The 21,607-nt window shown below is 47.1% G+C and overlaps 1 protein-coding gene across 2 annotated transcripts in view; it reads right to left on the bottom strand.

Moving 5' to 3' along the window:
• The window catches only part of LOC139371378 (chemokine-like protein TAFA-2), a 158,016-nt gene that overhangs the window by 7,982 nt on the left and 128,427 nt on the right, over positions 1-21,607 (bottom strand). Inside the window, exon 4 of one of the 2 annotated variants that reach the window (XM_071111742.1) lies at positions 21,086-21,223. In XM_071111742.1, coding sequence (XP_070967843.1) covers positions 21,087-21,223 — 137 coding nt within the window. In that variant the 3' untranslated portion in view covers position 21,086. The remainder of the gene's footprint in view (positions 1-21,085; positions 21,224-21,607) is intronic. The other variant, XM_071111743.1, reaches the window with a different exon arrangement.

The raw sequence follows: 21,607 nt of genomic DNA, 5'->3' as shown, positions 1-21,607 counted from the left end.
AAACGTTAAGAAATGTTCTCCATTTGTTACATCCTTAGTCCAAACACAGTAAGCCCTTTGTAGGCCTGTTATTTTGCAATCTTACCCAGCTTCTCATCACAGACATCCAACTAATTCTCTCTTACATCACAACACTTGTCCTGTGAAATTGCTCTGTGACGCTTGTTATGTGTGATGTGTGTTGATTGATATGATGTGAAAGCAGGGGTGAGGGCATGACTGGTGACATTACCGGAAGGATTCTAACCCCTGGTCTGGTCTTGCCTGGCCAGTGTGAGGCTCTGTGTCTGCTCTTTGACATGGGGAGAATGGAGAGCTGCTAAGGTCGTTTGAGAGATGCCCTGGGGGCTTTGTGGAGGTGATTTGTTATTGTGAATCTGTCGTGATGTGAAGTGACACCGTCATTTGTTATCAGCCATAAATAGGACTTGGATCAATATGGAGAGATGGTGAGCCACTGATAGTCTATTGATAGTTTGTTGATTTATAGGGGGACTCTATTTATTACAAAATAATGTATTACCAATTTAACATCGTAAAAACACACATTAGCACATATAGAAAACAAAGCATTGAATGAATGCTACTACCCACACACACTTCTTATTCTGAAAACAAAGTAAGTATCTATCTTTTTAGGAGCATGTAGATTTTTACAGAACCCCAAAAAATGCAAAGTTTTATTAGACCACTGAACAAAAACCTACTGCTTAAAAACAAACTTCTCATTTAGAAAAGAGCCTATGTGGCATCGATATGATGCTACAAAGAGTAAATAGGATCATTTTTGTAATAAAGTCAAGTCAACAATATTTTTTTGTGAGACTTGTGTTCTTGACTGCATCACAAAGTCAATTAAGGTTTGTTTCAATCCTGCCCACATCTGGCAGCACACAAGTAATTATCAATTCGAAGTGAAGCTGCACGCGACCCAATCGTAATGCCTGTGGTAAATTGGGTTGACTTTGGATATCCCTATGGGGCTAGTTAGGGACCATCTGTAAATTACACAATGTACAGGAGACTAAATCGAACAAACTGAAATAAAACCTACTTCCCCAAATCAAACAAACTGAGCTTCTGTCTAGCCCTACTGTAATGTAGCAGTCACCTGCACACCAGGCTGCCTGCCTGCCTCTCTGACTGCCTCTCTGACTGCCTGTCTGCTGCCTGCCTGTCTGCTGCCTGCCAGTCTGTCTGCCAGTCTGTCTGTCTGTCCGTCCGTCCGTCTGTCTGTCTGTCTGTCTGTCTGTCTGTCTGTCTGTCTGTCTGTCTGTCTGTCTGTCTGTCTGTCTGTCTGTCTGTCTGTCTGTCTGTCTGTCTGTCTGTCTGTCTGTCTGTCCGTCTGTCTGTCTGTGTGAGAGAGAGGGGGTATACATTATTAACCTGGCTAAAGTAAAATAAAAAGTCTGCCTCGCCCAGGCCCTCCACACAATGAATAATGGAGAAGGCAGCTCAAGTACAGGCGTTTGGTGAGTCAAACACCAGGCCGTGATAGATGGCTCTGGGCCCACTGTGTCACACACCCCCCTTCCTCCCTCACCCCCAACTCCACCCCAAACACAGACACACATAACCTCTGGAATCACCCTGAACATCCACCTCCACGGCTCAGTTTTTCTTCACAGGCTGTTTCTTTGTTTCTTTGTTGTTTTTTGACTGCTTTGTTTCCTTGCTGATGTTTGAAGTTACATCCAAGACTACTCAGATTTGTTCAAAAGCAGGCCCCGACCCAAGCCTGTTCTCTTATCCCATTGCCAAATGTAAGTGGGTCAGATGGAAGCGCAAGAGTTCTCTGTATACCGATAGGCAGGCAGGCAGGCAGGCAGGCAGGCAGGCAGGCTGGCAGGCAGGCTGGCAGGCAGGCTGGCTGGCAGGCAGGCTGGCAGGCAGGCAGAGATATTTAAAGGCCCAATGCAGCCGTTTTTATATACATTTCTAATAATTTCTGGGTAAAAATTTGCTGCCTTACTATAAAAGATTTCCATTAAAATCTCAAGGAAGAATTTTGCAAGGACTGCCTGGATCTGAGTGGGAAGGGGAAAACTGAAAACTAGCTGTTTTTGGCAGAAATGTTTGGAACTCTCTTTTTTATTGGTCTATTAACCAATTTACAGCATGGTGATGTCACCATGGAAATCAGAAACTCCAGCCCATGCAAACCTGCTGATTAGAAGGTGCTGTGTAGATTGTATTTTCAACCAACAACTGTCATAAATTAACACAGATAAAAAAAATCAGAATTGTACAGTGTTAGTTTCAACAGATGTTGTATAATATGATATAAAACACAGATGAATGTTGACTGCACTGGGCCTTTAAGGATAATGTTGGCTTTCCTAGATGGGCATGTTTTCAGCTGATGTAGGAGCTGGGATATACAGTCATTTGAACCATAGACATGCATTTTCTATTTCAAGGTGATTCTTTTTCATATATATCACCAGAGCCTGCTGTCAAACTGTCATATGTACTTCAGAATTACACTTTTCATATGGAAAAAAAAAAAATGGGTGAATATAATATTGATTCATTTTACCTTTATCTGAATGGGAGTCACCATTGAGACAAAGGTCTATTTTACAAGGGAGCCCTGCATATACACAATTGACAAAATAAAGAAAAATGCAATTGTCACATCTGATCCTCCCCTCCTGCGTTCGATGTCTCCAGTTTACGAACCACCGGCCCTGGCTACCCATCTGTGATAACATGCGTCTTGGTGAGAGGTGTAGGAGTCAGGCGCAGGAGAGCAGGGATGTCTGAGGAGCGTGTTTAATAATAGTCCAGCAATGCAAATGGCACAGAACAAAAATCCCAAAACTACGCTCTCGAATAATCGTGCAAACACACGGAGGAACTAACACAGTTCCGACACTTTACATACACGTGCGTAAATGCGAAAAAACAACAAACATCAAATACCATCCAACGCAATACACACAAGTCTAATCCTGCACGAATTACGGCAGGTAACAGCTGCCCTATATACCCACAGAAATCAAAGCAATTGAAAAACAGGTGTGAAAAGGAACACAGACAAAACAACCAGAAAAATAAAAAGGGATCGGTAGTGGCTAGTAGACCGGCGACGCCGAGCGCCGAGCGCCGCCCGAACAGGGAGAGGAGTTACCCTCGGTAGAAGTCGTGACAGTACCCCCCCCCCTGACGCGCGGCTCCCGCAGCGCGACGACGCCGGCCTCGAGGACGACCCGGAGGACGAGGCGCAGGGCGATCCGGATGGAGGCGGTGAAACTCCCTTAGCATAGGAGGATCCAGTACGTCCTCCACCGGCACCCAGCATCTCTCCTCCGGACCGTACCCCTCCCAGTCCACGAGGTACTGAAGACCCCCCACCCGACGCCTCGAGTCCAGTATGGACCGAACTGCATACGCCGGCGCCCCCCCCGATGACCAGGGGGGGCGGAGGGACCTCCTGCACCTCATCTTCTTGAAGCGGACCAGCCACCACCGGCCTGAGGAGAGACACATGAAACGAGGGGTTAATACGGTAATACGGGGGGAGCTGTAACCTATAACACACCTCGTTTATTCTCCTCAGGACTTTGAATGGCCCCACAAACCGCGGACCCAGCTTCCGGCAGGGCAGGTGGAGGGGCAGGTTTCGGGTCGAGAGCCAGACCCGGTCCCCCGGTGTGTACACCGGGGCCTCGCTGCGATGGCGGTCGGCACTGGCCTTCTGCCGTGCTTCGGCCCGTTTAAGGTACCCATGGGCGGCCTCCCAGGTTTCCCTTGAGCGTTTCACCCAATCGTCCACCGCAGGAGCCTCGGTCTGGCTCTGATGCCATGGTACCAGGACCGGCTGATAGCCCAACACACATTGGAAGGGCGAAAGGTTCGTAGAGGAGTGGGGGAGTGAGTTTTGGGCCATCTCCGCCCAGGGGATGTACTTCGCCCACTCCCCTGGCCGGTCCTGGCAATACGACCGCAGAAACCTACCCACATCCTGGTTCACTCTTTCCACCTGCCCATTACTCTCGGGGTGAAACCCAGAGACCCCCAAACGTTCCATGAAAGCCTTCCACACCCTGGACGTGAACTGGGGACCCCGATCAGAAACAATATCCTCAGGCACCCCGTAGTGCCGGAAGACGTGAGTAAACAGGGCCTCCGCCGTCTGTAGGGCCGTAGGGAGACCGGGCAAAGGGAGGAGACGACAGGACTTAGAAAACCGATCCACAACGACCAGGATTGTGGTGTTGCCCTGTGACGGTGGCAGATCGGTCAAGAAGTCAACCGACAGGTGTGACCAAGGCCGCTGTGGAACGGGAAGGGGTTGTAACTTCCCTCTGGGCAGGTGCCTAGGAGCCTTGCACTGAGCGCACACTGAGCAGGAGGACACATAAACCCTCACGTCCTTGGCTAAAGTGGTCCACCAGTACTTCCCACTAAGACATCGCACCGTCCTCCCAATCCCCGGATGACCAGAGGAGGGGGATGTGTGAGCCCACCAAATTAACCTGTCTCTAACCTCCAGCGGAACATACACCCATCCCGCTGGACATTGTGGTGGAGTGGGCTCAACACGCGATGCTCGCTCAATGTCTGCGTCCACCTCCCACCTTACAGGTGCCACTAGACAAGAAGCCGGGAGGATGGGCGCAGGATAAGAGGCCCGCTCCTCCGTATCATATAGTCGGGACAGTGCGTCTGCCTTAGTGTTCTGGGAGCCTGGTCTATAGGAGATGGTAAACCTAAATCGGGTGAAAAACATGGCCCACCTTGCCTGACGAGGGTTCAGTCTCCTCGCTGCCCGAATGTACTCTAGATTACGGTGGTCAGTCCAGATGAGGAAAGGGTGCTGGGCCCCCTCAAGCCAATGTCTCCACACCTTCAGGGCTCTGACAACAGCTAGCAGCTCCCGATCCCCCACGTCATAGTTTCGCTCCGCCGGGCTGAGCTTCTGAGAAAAGAAAGCACAGGGGCGGAGCTTCGGTGGCGCACCCGAGCGCTGGGAGAGCACGGCTCCAACCCCAGCCTCGGATGCGTCCACCTCCACTATAAATGCCAAAGAGGGGTCCGGATGCGCCAGCACGGGAGCCGAGGTAAAAAGTTCCTTCAGGCGACCAAAAGCCCTGTCCGCCTCAGCCGACCACCCCAGACGCGTCGGCCCCCCCTTCAGCAGTGACGTAATGGGCGCAGCCACCTGCCCAAAACCCCGGATAAACCTCCGGTAGTAGTTGGCAAACCCTAAGAACCGCTGCACCTCCTTTACCGTGGTTGGAGTCGGCCAATTACTCACGGCTGCAATGCGGTCATCCTCCATCACCAACCCCGATGTGGAAATGCGATATCCAAGGAAGGAGACGGCCTGTTGGAAGAACGAGCATTTCTCAGCCTTGACGTACAGGTCATGCTCCAACAGTCTCCCAAGTACCCTGCGCACCAGAGACACATGCGCGGCCCGTGTAGCGGAATAGACCAGAATATCATCGATGTAAACCACCACACCCTGACCGTGCAGATCCCTGAGAATCTCATCCACAAAAGATTGGAAGACTGCTGGAGCATTCTTCAACCCGTACGGCATGACGAGGTACTCATAATGGCCGGATGTGGTACTAAACGCCGTCTTCCACTCATCTCCCTTCCGGATACGTACCAAGTTATATGCACTCCTGAGATCCAGTTTTGTGAAAAACCGTGCTCCGTGAAATGACTCAATCGCCGTGGCAATGAGAGGTAGCGGGTAACCCCACCGTGATGGAATTTAGACCTCTATAGTCAATGCACGGACGCAGACCACCCTCCTTCTTCTTCACAAAAAAGAAACTCGAGGAGGCAGGTGAGATGGAGGGCTGAATGAACCCCTGCCCCAGAGATTCCGATATGTATGTCTCCATAGCCACCGTCTCCTCCTGTGACAGGGGATACACGTGACTCCTGGGAAGTGCAGCGCCTACCAGGAGATTTATCGCACAATCCCCTCGTTGATGAGGTGGTAATTGGGTCGCCTTCTTTTTACAGGAGGCGATAGCCAAATCGGCATATTCTGAGGGAATGTGCACGGTGGAGACTTGGTCTGGACTCTCCACCGTTGTAGCACCGATGGAAACTCTTACACACCTGCCTGAGCACTCCTCCGACCACCCCTGTAGAGCCCTCTGTTTCCACGAAATCCTGGGGTTGTGACGGGCCCACCAGGGGATCCCCAACACCACCGGAAACGCAGGAGAATCAATGAGGAAGAGACTAATTCTCTCTTCATGACCCTCCTGCGTAACCATATCCAGTGGAGCCGTGGCCTCCCTGACTAGCCCTGACCCTAATGGTCGGCTATCTAAGGCGTGCACTGGGAAGGGTTTATCCAGCTGAACAAGGGGAATCCCTAACCTGTTCGCTAAACCGCGGTCAATAAAATTCCCCGCCGCGCCTGAATCTACTAGCGCCTTATGCCGGGAAAGAGGGGAAAATTTAGGAAAAACAATCCATACATACACGTGACCAACAGGGGGCTCTGGGTGAGCCTGGTGCCGACTCACCTGAGGTGTCCGGGCAGTGCTCGGCCTGGCGTCTCGACTCCCGGGGGGACCCCCCCAGCACCGGTCAGCAGTGTGCCCTCTGCGACCACAGCTGGCACAGGAAAGGCCCCCTCCTCCGGTCGCCCTCGCTGAAGCACCTCCTAGCTCCATGGGTGTTGGAGTGGTGGAGCTGGGAGATGGAACTGACAGAGCCCGATCTGGACGTCCGCGGGTCGCCAGCAAGTTGTCCAACCGAATGGACATGTCGATCAATTGGTCCAAGGACAGGGTGGTGTCTCTACAGGCCAGCTCCCTACGGACGTCCTCACGCAAACTACACCTATAGTGATCGATCAAGGCCCTGTCGTTCCATCCCGCGCCAGCGGCCAAGGTCCGGAACTCTAGAGCAAAGTCCTGAGCACTCCTCCTCTCCTGCCTCAGATGGAACAGCCGTTCACCCGCCGCTCGACCCTCAGGTGGGTGATCAAACACGGCCCGAAAGCGGCGGGTGAACTCTGGGTAGTAGTCCCTCGCGGAGTCAGGATCGTTTCACACCGCGTTGGCCCACTCCAGGGCTTTACCTGCGAGGCAGGAGACGAGGGCGTTCACGCTCTCACCCCCCGAAGGAGCCGGACGAACGGTCGCCAGGTATAGGTCCATCTGGAGTAAGAAGCCCTGGCACCCGGCCGCCGTCCCATCATACTCCCTCGGGAGGGCGAGTCGAATTCCACTGTGCTCAGGCAATGAAGGAGAGGGTAGTGGTACTGGTTGGGGTGTAGCTGATAACGGTGTGGGAAGGCCACCTCTCTCCCATCTCTCCATCGTCGCCATCACCTGATCCATGGCGGTCCCCAGTCGGTGTAACACTGCTCCACGGACCCTGGAAGTGCGTCCGCTCCTGCTGACTCCATAATTATATTGGTGCAGGATTCTGTGATAACATGCGTCTTGGTGAGAGGTGTAGGAGTCAGGTGCAGGAGAGCAGGGATGTCTGAGGAGCGTGTTTAATAATAGTCCAGCAATGCAAATGGCACAGAACAAAAATCCCAAAACTACGCTCTCGAATAATCGTGCAAACACACGGAGGAACTAACACAGTTCCGACACTTTACATACACGTGCGTAAATGCGAAAAAACAACAAACATCAAATACCATCGAACGCAATACACACAAGTCTAATCCTGCACGAATTACGGCAGGTAACAGCTGCCCTATATACCCACAGAAATCAAAGCAATTGAAAACCAGGTGTGAAAAGGAACACAGACAAAACAACCAGAAAAAGAAAAAGGGATCGGTAGTGGCTAGTAGACCGGCGACGCCGAGCGCCGCCCGAACAGGGAGAGGAGTTACCCTCGGTAGAAGTCGTGACACCATCATTACGCACACCTGCGCCTCATCAGTTACACCTGGACTCTACCACCTTCCTGATTACTCCCCGTATTATAGCACTCTGTTGTTATTTCCCATCAGCCGTTATAGACTGTTCCTATGTCCTGACGCTACTCCTGTTTTTGTATTGTTTATTGTTCGTGCTCTATTAAACTCTCCAAATGCACCTGACTCTCAGCGTCTATGTTACAGAATAACGTCTCAATATTATGGAAGCAGCAGTTGATCAAGGCTTCTCCTAGATGGTCAGCGAACAGGGAAACCTACTTCGCCAACACCACAACCAGCTGGCTCAACTGGGAATGGCTATGGAAGAGGTCCTCTTCGTTCTGCAGCGTCTCGACGTTATCCAAGGGGCATCACCTCCCTCGGGCGGAGGATCATCAAATCAATTCATATTTGTCACATGCGCCGAATACAACAGCGTGAAACGCTTACTTACAAGCCCTTAACCAACAATGCAGCTCAAGTAATAGAGAAAATATGCCCTAAATAAACTAAAGTAAAAAATAATAAAAAGTAACACAATAACGAGGCTATATACAGGGGGTACCAGTACCGAGTCAATGTGCGGGGTACAGGTTAATCAAGTTAATTTGTACATGTATGCAGGGGTAAAGTGACTATGCATAGTAACTTCACCCCTAGAGAAAACAGTCTATGACTTGGGTGACAGGAGTCTTTGACAATTTTTTGGTCTTTCCTCTGACACTGCCTAGTATATAGGTCCTGGATGGCAGGAAGCTTGGCCCCAGTGATGTACTGGGCCGTACGCACTACACTCTGTAGCGCCTTATGGTCAGATGCCGAGCAGTTACCATATCAGGCGGTGATGCAACCGGTCAGGATACTCTTGATGGTGCAGCTGTAGAACTTTTTGAGGATCTGGGGACCCAAGCCAAATCTTTTCAGCCTCCTGAGGGGGAAAGGTGTTGTTGTGCCCTCTTCACGACTGTCTTGGTGTGTTTGGACCATGATAGTTTGTTGGTGGACACCAAGGAACTAGAAACTCTCGACCAGCTCCTGTCACGTTCTGACCTTAGTTCCTTTTTTTATGTCTCTTTTTTTGGTTTGGTCAGGGCGTGAGTTGGGGTGGGCATTCTATGTTTTTGTTCTATGTTTTGTATTTCTGTGTTTGGCCTGGGTTGGTTCCCAATTAGAGGCAGCTCTCTATTGTTGTCTCTGATTTAGAACCATACTTAGGCAGCCTGTTTTCCCACTTTGGGTTGTGGGTAGTTGTTTTACGTTTCAGTGTTTGCACCATACGGGACTATTTCGGTTTTCATTTATTCTCTTGTTCTTTTGTATTTAGTGTTCAGTTAATTAAAGGAAATATGAACACGTACCACGCTGCGCTTTGGGCTACTCCTTCTTCCTTGGATGAACATCGTTACAGCTCCACTACAGAACTGTCTAAGTTAAATGTTAGAAAATGTTCGGCCTGCTTTTTCTCCTGTAGTCCGCGATCAGCTCCTTTGTCTTGCTCACATTGAGGGAGAGGTTGTCCTGGCACCACACTGTCTGGTCTCTGACCTCCTTCCTATAGGCTGTCTCATCATTGTTGGTGATCAGGCCTACCACTGTGGTGTCGTCAGCAAACTTAATGATGGTGTTGGTGTCATGTTTGGCCATGCAGTTGTGGGTGAACAGGGAGTAAAGGAGGGGACTAAGTACACACCCCTGAGGGCCACCAGTGTTGACGATCAGCATGGCAGAGTTGTTGCCTACCCTTACCACCTCGGAGCAGCCCGTCAGGAAATCCAGGATCCAATTGTAGAGGGAGGTGTTTAGTCCCAGGGTCCTTAGCTTAGTGATGAGCTATGTGAGAACAGTGAGCTGTAGTCAATGAACAGCATTCTCACATACAGTGGGGCAAAAAAGTATTTAGTCAGCCACCAATTGTGCAAGTTATCCCACTTAAAAAGATGAGAGAAGCCTGTAAATTTCATCATAGGTACACTTCAACTATGACAGACAAAATGCGAGAAAAAAAATCCAGAAAATCACATTGTAGGATTTTTTATGAATTTATTTGCAAATCTCAAAATTAAAGTGGAAAACCACACTACAGGCTGATCCAACTTTGATGTAATGTCCTTAAAACAAGTCAAAATGAGGCTCAGTAGTGTGTGTGGCCTCCACGTGCCTGTATGACCTCCCTACAATGCCTGGGCATGCTCCTGATGAGGTGGGGGATGGTCTCCTGAGGGATCTCCTCCCAGACCTGGACTAAAGCATCCGCCAACTCCTGGACAGTCTGTGGTGCGTTGGTGGATGGAGCGAGACATGATGTCCCATATGTGCTCATTTGGATTCAGGTCTGGGTAACGGGTGGGCCAGTCCATAGCATCAATGCCTTCCTCTTGCAGGAACTGCTGACACACTCCAGCCATATGAGGTCTAGCATTGTCTTGCATTAGGAGGAACGCAGGGCCCACCGCACCAGCATATGGTCTCACAAGGGGTCTGAGGATCTCATCTCGGTACCTAATGGCAGTCAGGCTACCTCTGGCGAGCACATGGAGGGCTGTGCGGCCTCTCAAAGAAATGCCACCCCACACCATGACTGACCCACCGCCAAACCGGTCATGCTGGAGGATGTTGCAGGCAGCGGAACGTTCTCCACGGCGTCTCCAGACTCTGTCACGTCTGTCACGTGCTCAGTGTGAACCTGCTTTCATCTGTGAAGAGCACAGGGCGCCAGTGGCGAATTTGCCAATCTTGGTGTTCTCTGGCAAATGCCAAACGTCCTGCACGGTGTTGGGCTGTAAGCACAACCCCCACCTGTGGACGTCGGGCCCTCATACCACCTTCATGGAGTCTGTTTCTGACCGTTTGAGCAGACACATGCACATCTGTGGCCTGCTGGAGGTCATTTTGCAGGGCTCTGGCAGTGCTCCTCCTTGCACAAAGGCGGAGGTAGCGGTCCTGCTGCTGGGTTGTTGCCCTCCTACGGCCTCCTCCACGTCTCCTGATGTACTGGCCTGTCTCCTGGTAGCGCCTCCATGTTCTGGAGACTACGCTGACAGACACAGCAAACCTTCTTGCCACAGCTCGCATTGATGTTCCATCCTGGATGAGCTGCACTACCCGAGCCACTTGTGTGGGTTGTAGACTCCGTCTCATGCTACCACTAGAATGAAAGCACCGCCAGCATTCAAAAGTGACCAAAACATCAGCCAGGAAGCATAGGAACTGAGAAGTGGTCTGTGGTACCACCTGCAGAACCACTCCTTTATTGGGGGTGTCTTGCTAATTGCCTATAATTTCCACCTGTTGTATATTCAATTTGCACACCAGCATGTGAAATTTATTGTCAATCAGTGTTGCTTCCTAAGTGGACAGTTTGATTTCACAGAAGTGTGATTGACTCGGAGTTACATTGTGTTGTTTAATAAGTGTTCCCTTGATTTTTTCGAGCAGTGTAGATACTTTTGTACCTGTTTCCTCCAGCATGTTCACAAGGTACTTGTGTTGTGTTGTTCTGGAATTGAAGTACGTTCATCTCTAGGATACAGAATGCGTCTCCTTCCTGAGCGGTATGACGGCTGCGTGGTCCCATGGTGTTTATACTTGCTTTGTTTGTACAGATGAGCGTTGTACCTTCAGGCATTAGGAAATTGCTGGATGAACCAGACTTGTAGAGGTCTACAATTGTTTTTCTGAAGTCTTTTGAGCAAAGAGGCACTGAGTTTTAAAGTAGGCCTTTTAAAACATCCACAGGTACAACTCCAATTGACTATGTCAATTGGCCTATCAGAAGCTTCTAAAGCCATGACATCATTTTCTGGAATTTTCCAAGCTGTTTAAAGGCACAGTCAATTTAGTGTATGTAAACTTCTGACCCACTGGAATTGTGATACCGTGAATTATAAGTGAAATAATCTGTATGTAAACAATTGTTGGAAAAATTACTTGTGTCATGCACAAAGTAGATGTCCTAAAAAAAAAATTACAAAAAAAATAAAAATAAAAAAAATATATTGTTTGTTAACAGGAAATTTGTGGAGTGGTTGAAAAACAAGTTTTAATGACTCCAACCTAAGTGTATGTAAACTTCCGACTTCAACTGTAGCTCCTTTGGTAGGTTCGCGTCATTGGGCAGCTCGCGGGTGGGTTTCCCTTTGTAGTCCATAATAGTTTGCGAGCTCTGCCATATCCGAAGAGCGTCAGAGCTGGTGTAGTTGGATTAAAACTTAGTCCTGTATTGACGCCATGGCTTCTGATTGGGACGTACTGTAGGGATGACGTCGTCGATTCACTTATTGATGAAGCCGGTGACTGAGGTGGTACAGTGGTTTGTCCTGTAAAAGTTGCAGCGTACTGCAGCACAGCTTGTGTGGTGTCGCAGAATTCTATGGCATGTTATTTAAGTGCCAACCACTGGTACCATTAATGCTAGTTAGTGCTAGTTTGGCCACCAGAGGGTATCATTGAGAATCATTTGATAGCCTTCAATAGTGTCTGTACTAGAGAATTTAAAACCTTTTTTGTAAGAACATAGTATATGGGACTGATTTTAAGAAATGTTTAATACATTTTATTAATATTATGCTGTTTCTATTAAAAAAAATGAAAACACCTCAGTTTCAGTTAGGATGGAATGGAAAATATGGCACTGTCAAACATGATGGTCGAGAGTAGGCCACAGTACTTGGTTATTTAGCTAAAGAATCCCCGTGTCGTGCGGGCACGCGGGAGACCGGGATTCAATTCCCCGACGGGGAGCAAGGAATAGTCTGTCCTTGTAAATAGGAATCTGACTTGCCTAGTTAAATAAAGGTTACACTAAGAGCATAACATTACCAATCACCCAAACGGAGATTAAAAAATGTCATCGATTAATCAAGACCAGTCCACATGCTTGTCTCAGAGCAGCGCGAAATGGTGCTAAAATAGTTGTAGGCTATTGCTTCAAATCCTATTACTTCTAACATCAATATGCTCTTTAAATAAATAAGACCTATACCACTTTTAACATCACACTACTAAACATTAGTGAGACTCATGTCAAAATATGATGTGACTCTCCACCAATAATTACATAAAGAGGATTGGAGGATTCTAAATTAAAACCAAAAGCTGCCTCATGGGTCTCCCGGTGGCGGCCGGCACGGGTATCGAACCTGCATCTGTAGCAACGCATTTTGCTCTGCGGGAGACCCCATCCACTCTGGAGCGCCCATCCACAAAGTATCAAAATACAGAGAGGTGTTGCTAATCGGGCTTCAAGTGTTTGAAAACCTGTTTTCAAAATGCAACCAGCTGTCCATCACTACTTTAAATAAAAACACAGCATCTTGTTCACATTCTTTATTATATAACGACAATGTCACAAATAATTTGTACAGCCAACCTAACTTACATATACATTTGACGATAGAATTCAAATCAAATCCAATTTATTTGTCACATACACATGGTTAGCAGATGTTAATGTGAGTGTAGCGAAATGCTTGTGCTTCTAGTTCTGACAATGCAGTAATAACCAACGAGTAATCTATCCTAACAATTCCAAAACTACTACCTTATACACAGAAGTATAAAGGGATGAAGAATATGTACATAAAGATATATGAATGAGTGATGGTACAGAACGGCATAGGCAAGATGCAGTAGATGGTATCGAGTACAGTATATACATATGAGATGAGTAATGTAGGGTATGTAAACATATAAAAGTGGCATAGTTTAAAGTGGCTAGTGATACATGTATTATATAAAGATGCAGTAGATGAAATAGGGTACAGTATATACATATACATATGAGATGAGTAATGTAGGGTATGTAAACATTATATTAAGTAACATGGTTTAAAGTGGCTAGTGATATATTTTACATCAATTTCCATCAATTCCCATTATTAAAGTGGCTGCAGTTGAGTCTGTGTGTTGGCAGCAGCCACTCAATGTTAGTGGTGGCTGTTTAACAGTCTGATGGCCTTGAGATAGAAGCTGTTCTTCAGTCTCTCGGTCCCTGCTTTGATGCACATGTACTGACCTCGCCTTCTGGATGATAGCGGGGTGAACAGGCAGTGGCTCGGGTGGTTGTTGTCCTTGATGATCTTTATGGCCTTCCTGTGACATCGGGTGGTGTAGGTGTCCTGGAGGGCAGGAAGTTTTCCCCCGGTGATGCGTTGTGCAGACCTCACTACCCCCTGGAGAGCCTTACGGTTGTGGGCGGAGCACTTGCCGTACCAGATACAGCCCGACAGGATGCTCTCGATTGTGCATCTGTAGAAGTTTGTGAGTGCTTTTGGTGACAAGCCGGATTTCTTCAGCCTCCTGAGGTTTTAAGAGGCGCTGCTGCGCCTTCTTCACAACACTGTCTGTGTGGGTGGACCAATTCAGTTTGTCCATGATGTGAACGCCGAGGAACTTAAAACGTACTACCCTCTCCACTACTGTCCCATCGATGTGGATAGGGGGGTGCTCCCTCTGCTGTTTCCTGAAGTCCACAATCATCTCCTTTGTTTTGTTGACGTTGAGTGTGAGGTTATTTTCCTGACACCACACTCTGAGGGCCCTCACCTCCTCCCTGTAGGCCATCTCGTCGTTGTTGGTAATCAAGCCTACCACTGTAGTGTCATCCGCAAACTTGATGATTGAGTTGAAGGCGTGCATGGCCACACAGTCATGGGTGAACAGGGAGTACAGGAGAGGGCTCAGAACGCACCCTTGTGGGGCCCCAGTGTTGAGAATCATCAGGGTGGAGATGTTGTTACCTACCCTCACCACCTGGGGGTGGCTCGTCAGAAAGTCCAGTACCCAGTTGCAAGGGGCGGGGTCGAGACCCAGGGTCTCGAGCTTGATGACGAGTTTGGAGGGTACTATGGTGTTAAATGCTGAGCTGTAGTCGATGAACAGCATTCTCACATAGGTATTCCTCTTGTCCAGATGGGTTAGGACAGTGTGCAGTGGGGTTGAGATTGTATCGTCTGTGGACCTATTTGGGCGGTAAGCATATTCGAGTGGGTCTAGGGTGTCAGGTAGAGTGGAGGTGAAGTGGTCCTTGACTATTCTCTCAAAGCACTTCATGTAGACGGAAGTGAGTGCTACGGGGCGGTAGTCATTTAGCTCAGTTACCAAGGCTTTCTTGGGAACAGGGACAATGGTGGCCCTCTTGAAGCATGTGGGAACAGCAGACTGGGATAAGGATTGATTGAATATGTCCGTAAACACACCAGCCAGCTGGTCTGCGCATGCTCTGAGGACGCTCTGAGGACGCATGCTCTGGAGAGCCGTTTGGGCCTGCAGCCTTGCGAGGGTTAACACGTTTAAATGTTTTCCTCACGTCTGCTGCAGTGAAGGATAGTCTGCAGGTTCTGGTTGCGGGCCGTGTCAGTGGCACTGTATTGTCCTCAAAGCGGGCAAAAAATGTATTTAGTCTGCCTGGGAGCAAGACATCCTGGTCCGTGACGGGGCTGGTTTTCTTTTTGTAATCCGTGATTGACTGTAGACCCTGCCACATACCTCTTGTGTCTGAGCCGTAGAATTCTGACTCTTCTTTGTCGCTATACTGACGCTTAGCTTGTTTGATTGCCTTTCGGAGGGAATAGCTACACTGTTTGTATTCGGTCATGTTTCCGGTCACCTTTCCCTGGTTAAAAGCAGTGGTTCGCGCTTTCAGTTTCACGCGAATGCTGCCATCAATCCACGGTTTCTGGTTTGGGAAAGTTTTAATCGTTGCTATGGGAACAACATCATCAATGCACTTTCTAATGAACTCGCTCACCGAATCAGCGATTTCCTCAATGTTGTTGTTGGACGCAATGCGGAACATACCCCAGTCCACGTGACCGAAGCAGTCTTGGAGCGTGGAATCAGATTGGTCGGACCAGCGTTGAACCTGAGCGCGGGAGCTTCTTGTTTCAGTTTCTGTCTGTAGGCAGGGAGCAACAAAATGGAGTCATGGTCAACTTTTCCGAAAGGAGGGTGGGAGAGGGCTTTATATGCGTCGCGGAAGTTAGAATAGCAATGATCCAAGGTTTTACCAGCCCTGGTTGCGGAATCGATATGCTCATACAATTTAGGGAGTCTTGTTTTCAGATTAGCCTTGTTAAAATCCCCAGCTACAATGAATGCAGCCTCAGGATATGTGGTTTCCAGTTTGCAAAGAGTCAAATAAAATTTGTTCAGGGCCATCGATGTGTCTGCTTGGGGGGAATATATACGGCTGTGATTATATTCTAAGAGAATTCCCTTGGTAGATGATGCGGACGACATTTGATGTGTGAGGAATTCTAAGTCAGGTGAACAGAAGGACTTGAGTTCCTGTATGTTGTTGTGGTCACACCACGTCTCGTTAATCATAAGGCATACGCCCCCGCCCCTCTTCTTACCAGAAAGATGTTTGTTTCTGTCGGCGCGATGCGTGAAGAAACCAGCTGGCTGCACCGATTCCGTTAGCGTCTCTCGAGTGAGCCATGTTTCCGTGAAGCAAAGAACATTACAGTCTCTGATGTCCCTCTGGAATGCTACCCTTGCTCGGATTTCATTGACCTTGTTGTCAAGAGACTGGACATTGGCGAGTAGTATGCTAGGGAGTGGTGCGCGATGTGCCCGTCTCCAGAGCCTGACCAGAAGACAGCTTCGTTTCCCTCTTTTACGACGTCTTTGTTTTGGGTCGCAGGCTGGGATCCATTCCGTTGTCCTGGGTGGAAGGCAGAACACAGGATCCGCTTCGGGAAAGTCATATTCCTGGTTGTACTGATCAAATCAAATCAAATGCATTTATATAGCCCTTCGTACATCAGCTGATATCTCAAAGTGCTGTTCAGAAACCCAGCCTAAAACCCCAAACAGCAAGCAATGCAGGTGTAGAAGCACGGTGGCTAGGAAAAACTCCCTAGAAAGGCCAAAACCTAGGAAGAAACCTAGAGAGGAACCAGGCTATGTGGGGTGGCCAGTCCTCTTCTGGCTGTGCCGGGTGGAGATTATAACAGAACATGGCCAAGATGTTCAAATGTTCATAAATGACCAGCATGGTCGAATAATAATAAGGCAGAACAGTTGAAACTGGAGCTGATGGTGAGTTGACGTTGCTCTTATATTCAGTAGTTCTTCCCGACTGTATGTAATGAAACCTAAGATTACCTGGGGTACCAATGTAAGAAATAACACGTAAAAAAACAAAAAAACTGCATAGTTTCCAAGGAACGCGAAGCGAGGCGGCCATCTCCTAATTCAGTGATATTTATTCCCATAGTAATTCGTTATGGATCCAATAACTAAATAAACTTTGGCATTTTGAAAGATTATTTTTATAATTATTTTATTAACGAAAGCATAAAGATGCCATTGTTGGTTACATTGTTTTAGATTAAATGTGCAGACTGGCACTAAAAACAGTGGGAATGATTCCCTAGTCAGCGCCATTATTAGTGCAATGCCCCCTAAAGTGTTGCTATGTGCTACCCAGTGTGGTGGGGTGGGGATCCACCATTCGGGAGCCATGACCAATATGACCAAAATACACAACCGTTCAAAAGTTTGGGGTCATTTAGAAATGTCCTTGTTTTTGAAAGAAAAGCTCATTTTTTTGTCCATTAAAATAACATCAAATTGATCAGAAATACAGTGTAGACATTGTTAATGTTCTAAATTGTAGCTGGAATGGAATTCTAATTCTATTCTAATGGAATATCTACATAGGCGTACAGAGGCCCATTATCAGCAACCATCACTCCTGTGTTACAATGGCACGTTGTGTTAGCTAATCCAAGTTTATTATTTTAAAAGGCTAATTGATCATTAGAAAACCTTTTTGAAATTATGTTCTGATTAAAGAAGAAATAAAACTGGCCTTCATTAGACTAGTTGAGTATCTGGAGCATCAGCATTTGTGGGTTTGATTACAGGCTCAAAGTGGCCAGAAACAAAAAACTTTCTTCTGAAACTCATCAGTCTATTCTCGTTCTGAGAAATGAAGGCTATTCCATGCGAGAAATTGCCAAGAAACGGACGATCTCGTACAACACTGTGTACTACTCCCTTCACAGAACAACACAAACTGGCTCTAACCAGAATAGAAAGAGGAGTGGGAGGCCCCAGTGCACAACTGAGCAAGAGGACAGGTACGTCAGTTTGAGAAACAGATGCCTCACAAGTCCTCAACTGTCAGCTTCATTAACCCTTCTGTTGTCTTAAGGGTCAAAAATGACCCGCCACTATGTTTTACAGCAGAGAAATCCCCACTAAATAATATATTTTCAACTTGAAATTGTATGACTTTTCCTAGAGTGACCCCAACATTTGAAAAAGTAAAACATTTGTTCACATTTCCATGAAAGCTGTACACCACCAGGGTACAAAGATTGTCTTAGGGTCATTTTTGACCCTGCAGTTATAAAATAATTTACACACCACATAAACCAAAGACACACACACACATGCACACAATGATAAATTGAGATTATGTGTGCTACTGATTGAACTCAGACAAAACTAAAACTTCTTTGTCCATGTGCAGCATCTCCCCTCCACGACCCCACACAGGACTCAAGTTCACAGACAATAAAAACAACTTCAGACAAATAAACAACATTTCAGGCAAAATAAACAAAAGGGTTTTCTAATGATCAGCTTTTTAAAATGATAAACGTGGATTAGCTAACACAACGTGCCATTGGGACACAGGAGAATAGTTGCTGATAAGGGCCTCTGTACGCCTGTGTAGATATTCCATTAAAAAACTACCGTTTCCAGCTACAATAGTCATTTACAACATTAACAATGTATACACTGTCTTTCTGATCAATTTTATGTTATTTTAATGGACAAAAAATGTGCTTTTCTTTAAAAAACAAGGCCATTTCTAAGTGACCGCAAGTCAATAAACAGATCACTGACCATTTTGAATCCCACCGTACCTTCTCCGCTGTGCAATCCGGTTTCCGAGCTGGTCACGGGTCCACCTCAGCCATGCTCAAGGTACTAAACAATATCATAACCACTATCGATAAAAGACAGTACTGTGCAGCCGTCTTTATCGACCTGGCCAAGGCTTTTGACTCTGTCAATCACCGCATTCTTATCGGCAGACTCAACAGCTTTGGTTTCTCAAATGACTGCCTCGCCTGGTTCACCAACTACTTCTCAGACAGAGTTCAGTGATTCAAATCGGAGAGCCTGTTGTCCGGACCTCTGGCAGTTTCTATGGGGGTACCACAGGGTTCAATTCTCGGGCTGACTCTTTTCTCTGTATATATCAACGATGTCACGCTTGCTGTGGGTGATTCCCTGATCCAGACGATACCATTCTGTATATATCTGGCCCTTCTTTGGACACTGTGTTAACAAACCTCCAATCGAGCTTCAATGCCATACAACACTCCTTCCGTGGCCTCCAACTGCTCTTAAATGCTAGTAAAACTAAATGCATGCTTTTCAACCGCTCGCTGCCTGCACCCACCCACCCCACTAGCATCACTACTCTGGACGGTTCCGACTGAGAATATGTGGACAACTACAAATACCTAAGTGTCTGGCAAGACTGTAAAATCTCCTTCCAGACTCATATTAAACATCTCCAATCCAAAATTACATCTAGACAATTCTGCTTCCTATTTTGCAAGAAAGCCTCCTTCACTCACGCCGCAAAACATACCCTCGTAAAACTGACTATCCTACCGATCCTCAACTTCGGCAATGTAATCTACAAAATAGCCTCCGACACTCTACTCAGCAAATTGGATGCAGACTATAACAGTGCCATCCGTTTTGACACCAAAGCCCCATACACCACCCACCACTGCGACCTGTATGCTCTCGTCGGCTGGCCCTCGCTACATATTCGTCGCCAGACCCTCTGGCTCCAGGTCATCTATAAGTCTATGCTAGGTAAAGCTCTGCCTTATCTCAGCTCACTGGTCACGATATCAACACCCACCCGTAGCACGCGCTCCTGCAGGTATATTTCACTGGTCATCCCCAAAGCCAACACCTAATTTTGCCACCTTTCCTTACAGTTCTCTGCTGCCAATGTCTGGAACGAACTGCAAAAATCGCTGAAGCTGGAGACTAATATTTCCCTCACTAACTTTTAACATCAGATATCTGAGCAGCTAACCTACTGCTGCAGCTGTACATAGCCCATCTGTAAATAGCCCATCCAATCTACCTACCTCATCCCCATATTGTTTTTAATGTACTTTCTGCTCTTTTGCACTCCAGTATATTTACTTGCACATCATCATCTGCACATCTATCACTCCAGTGTTAATTTGCTACTATGGCCTATTTATTGCCTTACCTCCTCATGCCATTTGCACACACTGTATATAGACTATCTTTTTTTCTATTGTGTTATTGACATGTTTATTCCATGTGTAACTCTGTGTTGTTTGTGTCGCACTGCTTTGCTTTATCTTGGCCAGGTCGCAGATGTAAATGACAACTTGTTCTCAACTAGCCTACCTGGTTAAATAAAGGTGAAATAAAAAATAAAAACATTGGTGCAAAGAAACTAAATGCAGATTTACCCAACTCTGAGGAGACCGAAGGGATTTCCACAGGTAGCCATTCCTGAATTAAGGCCATTCCCTTAATTATGTGAGGTACTGGTTCCCAACCAGGGGTACTAGGACCCCTGGGTGTACTTGGCCTATCCACAGGCATTACATTAGAAGGTAAATCAGGGGTATTCTGGGCAGTGCACATTTCAGTTGGTGGTACAGTAACCGAAAAAGGTTGGGAATCACTAGTGGGAGGTATGGCTGGAGTTTTTGTAAGAGAGCTTTATAGATAAAATAAATTACTGAATTGACCTACATAACTTCAAAGAGAGTCAGCCTACTTTCTGTAAAGAATGCAGTAATAAGTACTGCACCTATCACCCTTAATAAAACGGTGTGTTACGTAATACGTGATAAGTGGCTAAGTTTGCGTGTGTGGGTCTCTCACTGCAACCTCTAGATACTCCTCCTTCTATATACACATATTTGACAGTATCTCAGCAGAATTGAGCCTTTTTGATCATATGCACTTTGAATGTATTGGTCCTGACAGGTACAGACACACAACCAGTAGGTGACTACAGTTGGCTATGTAGAGGACCAATAAACACCTTTACTTACTGAAGATTCTACGTCATGGTGGACTTTAGTAGAAACAAAATTGTGTGTGTGTGTGTGTGTGTGTGTGTGTGTGTGTGTGTGTGTGTGTACGTTTTTGTGTGTGTGTAACAGTACATGTGATGCGTTTGCTTACATTATGCACCCACCTTCGTCGTCTTCACTTTGTTTCCCGTACTGCAGCTCCAGCCTTTCAGATCAGGCAAAACTTTACACTCCTCCCCATCCATACATGGATGCATCTGACACCACCACTTCTGGGCAACTATGGAAGCTGCAAGAGGCAATGAGAGAGGGACACAAGCGATTAAAGTGTGCCCTTTACAAGTCAGTGAAAAGATACATCCACTAGTAGACTGCAGTAACAACTGAACCAACAAAAATATGTCTGTTTCTACAAACATGTCAATCAAAGTGAATGGAAAGTATTTTGATACACGACTGACAGTACAGTAGTGAGATCCTCCATGACTGACAGTACAGTAGTGAGATCCTCCATGACTGACAGTACAGTAGTGAGATCCTCCATGACTGACAGTACAGTAGTGAGATCCTCCATGACTGACAGTACAGTATTGAGATCCTCCATGACTGACAGTAGAGTAGTGAGATCCTCCATGACTGACAGTACAGTAGTGAGATCCTCCATGACTGACAG

Source organism: Oncorhynchus clarkii, chromosome 17 (genome assembly GCF_045791955.1).
Source record: "Oncorhynchus clarkii lewisi isolate Uvic-CL-2024 chromosome 17, UVic_Ocla_1.0, whole genome shotgun sequence".
Lineage (NCBI taxonomy): Eukaryota > Metazoa > Chordata > Actinopteri > Salmoniformes > Salmonidae > Oncorhynchus > Oncorhynchus clarkii.
Note: the sequence above shows the minus strand (reverse complement) of the source record. Positions and strands in the feature narration are given on the sequence as shown.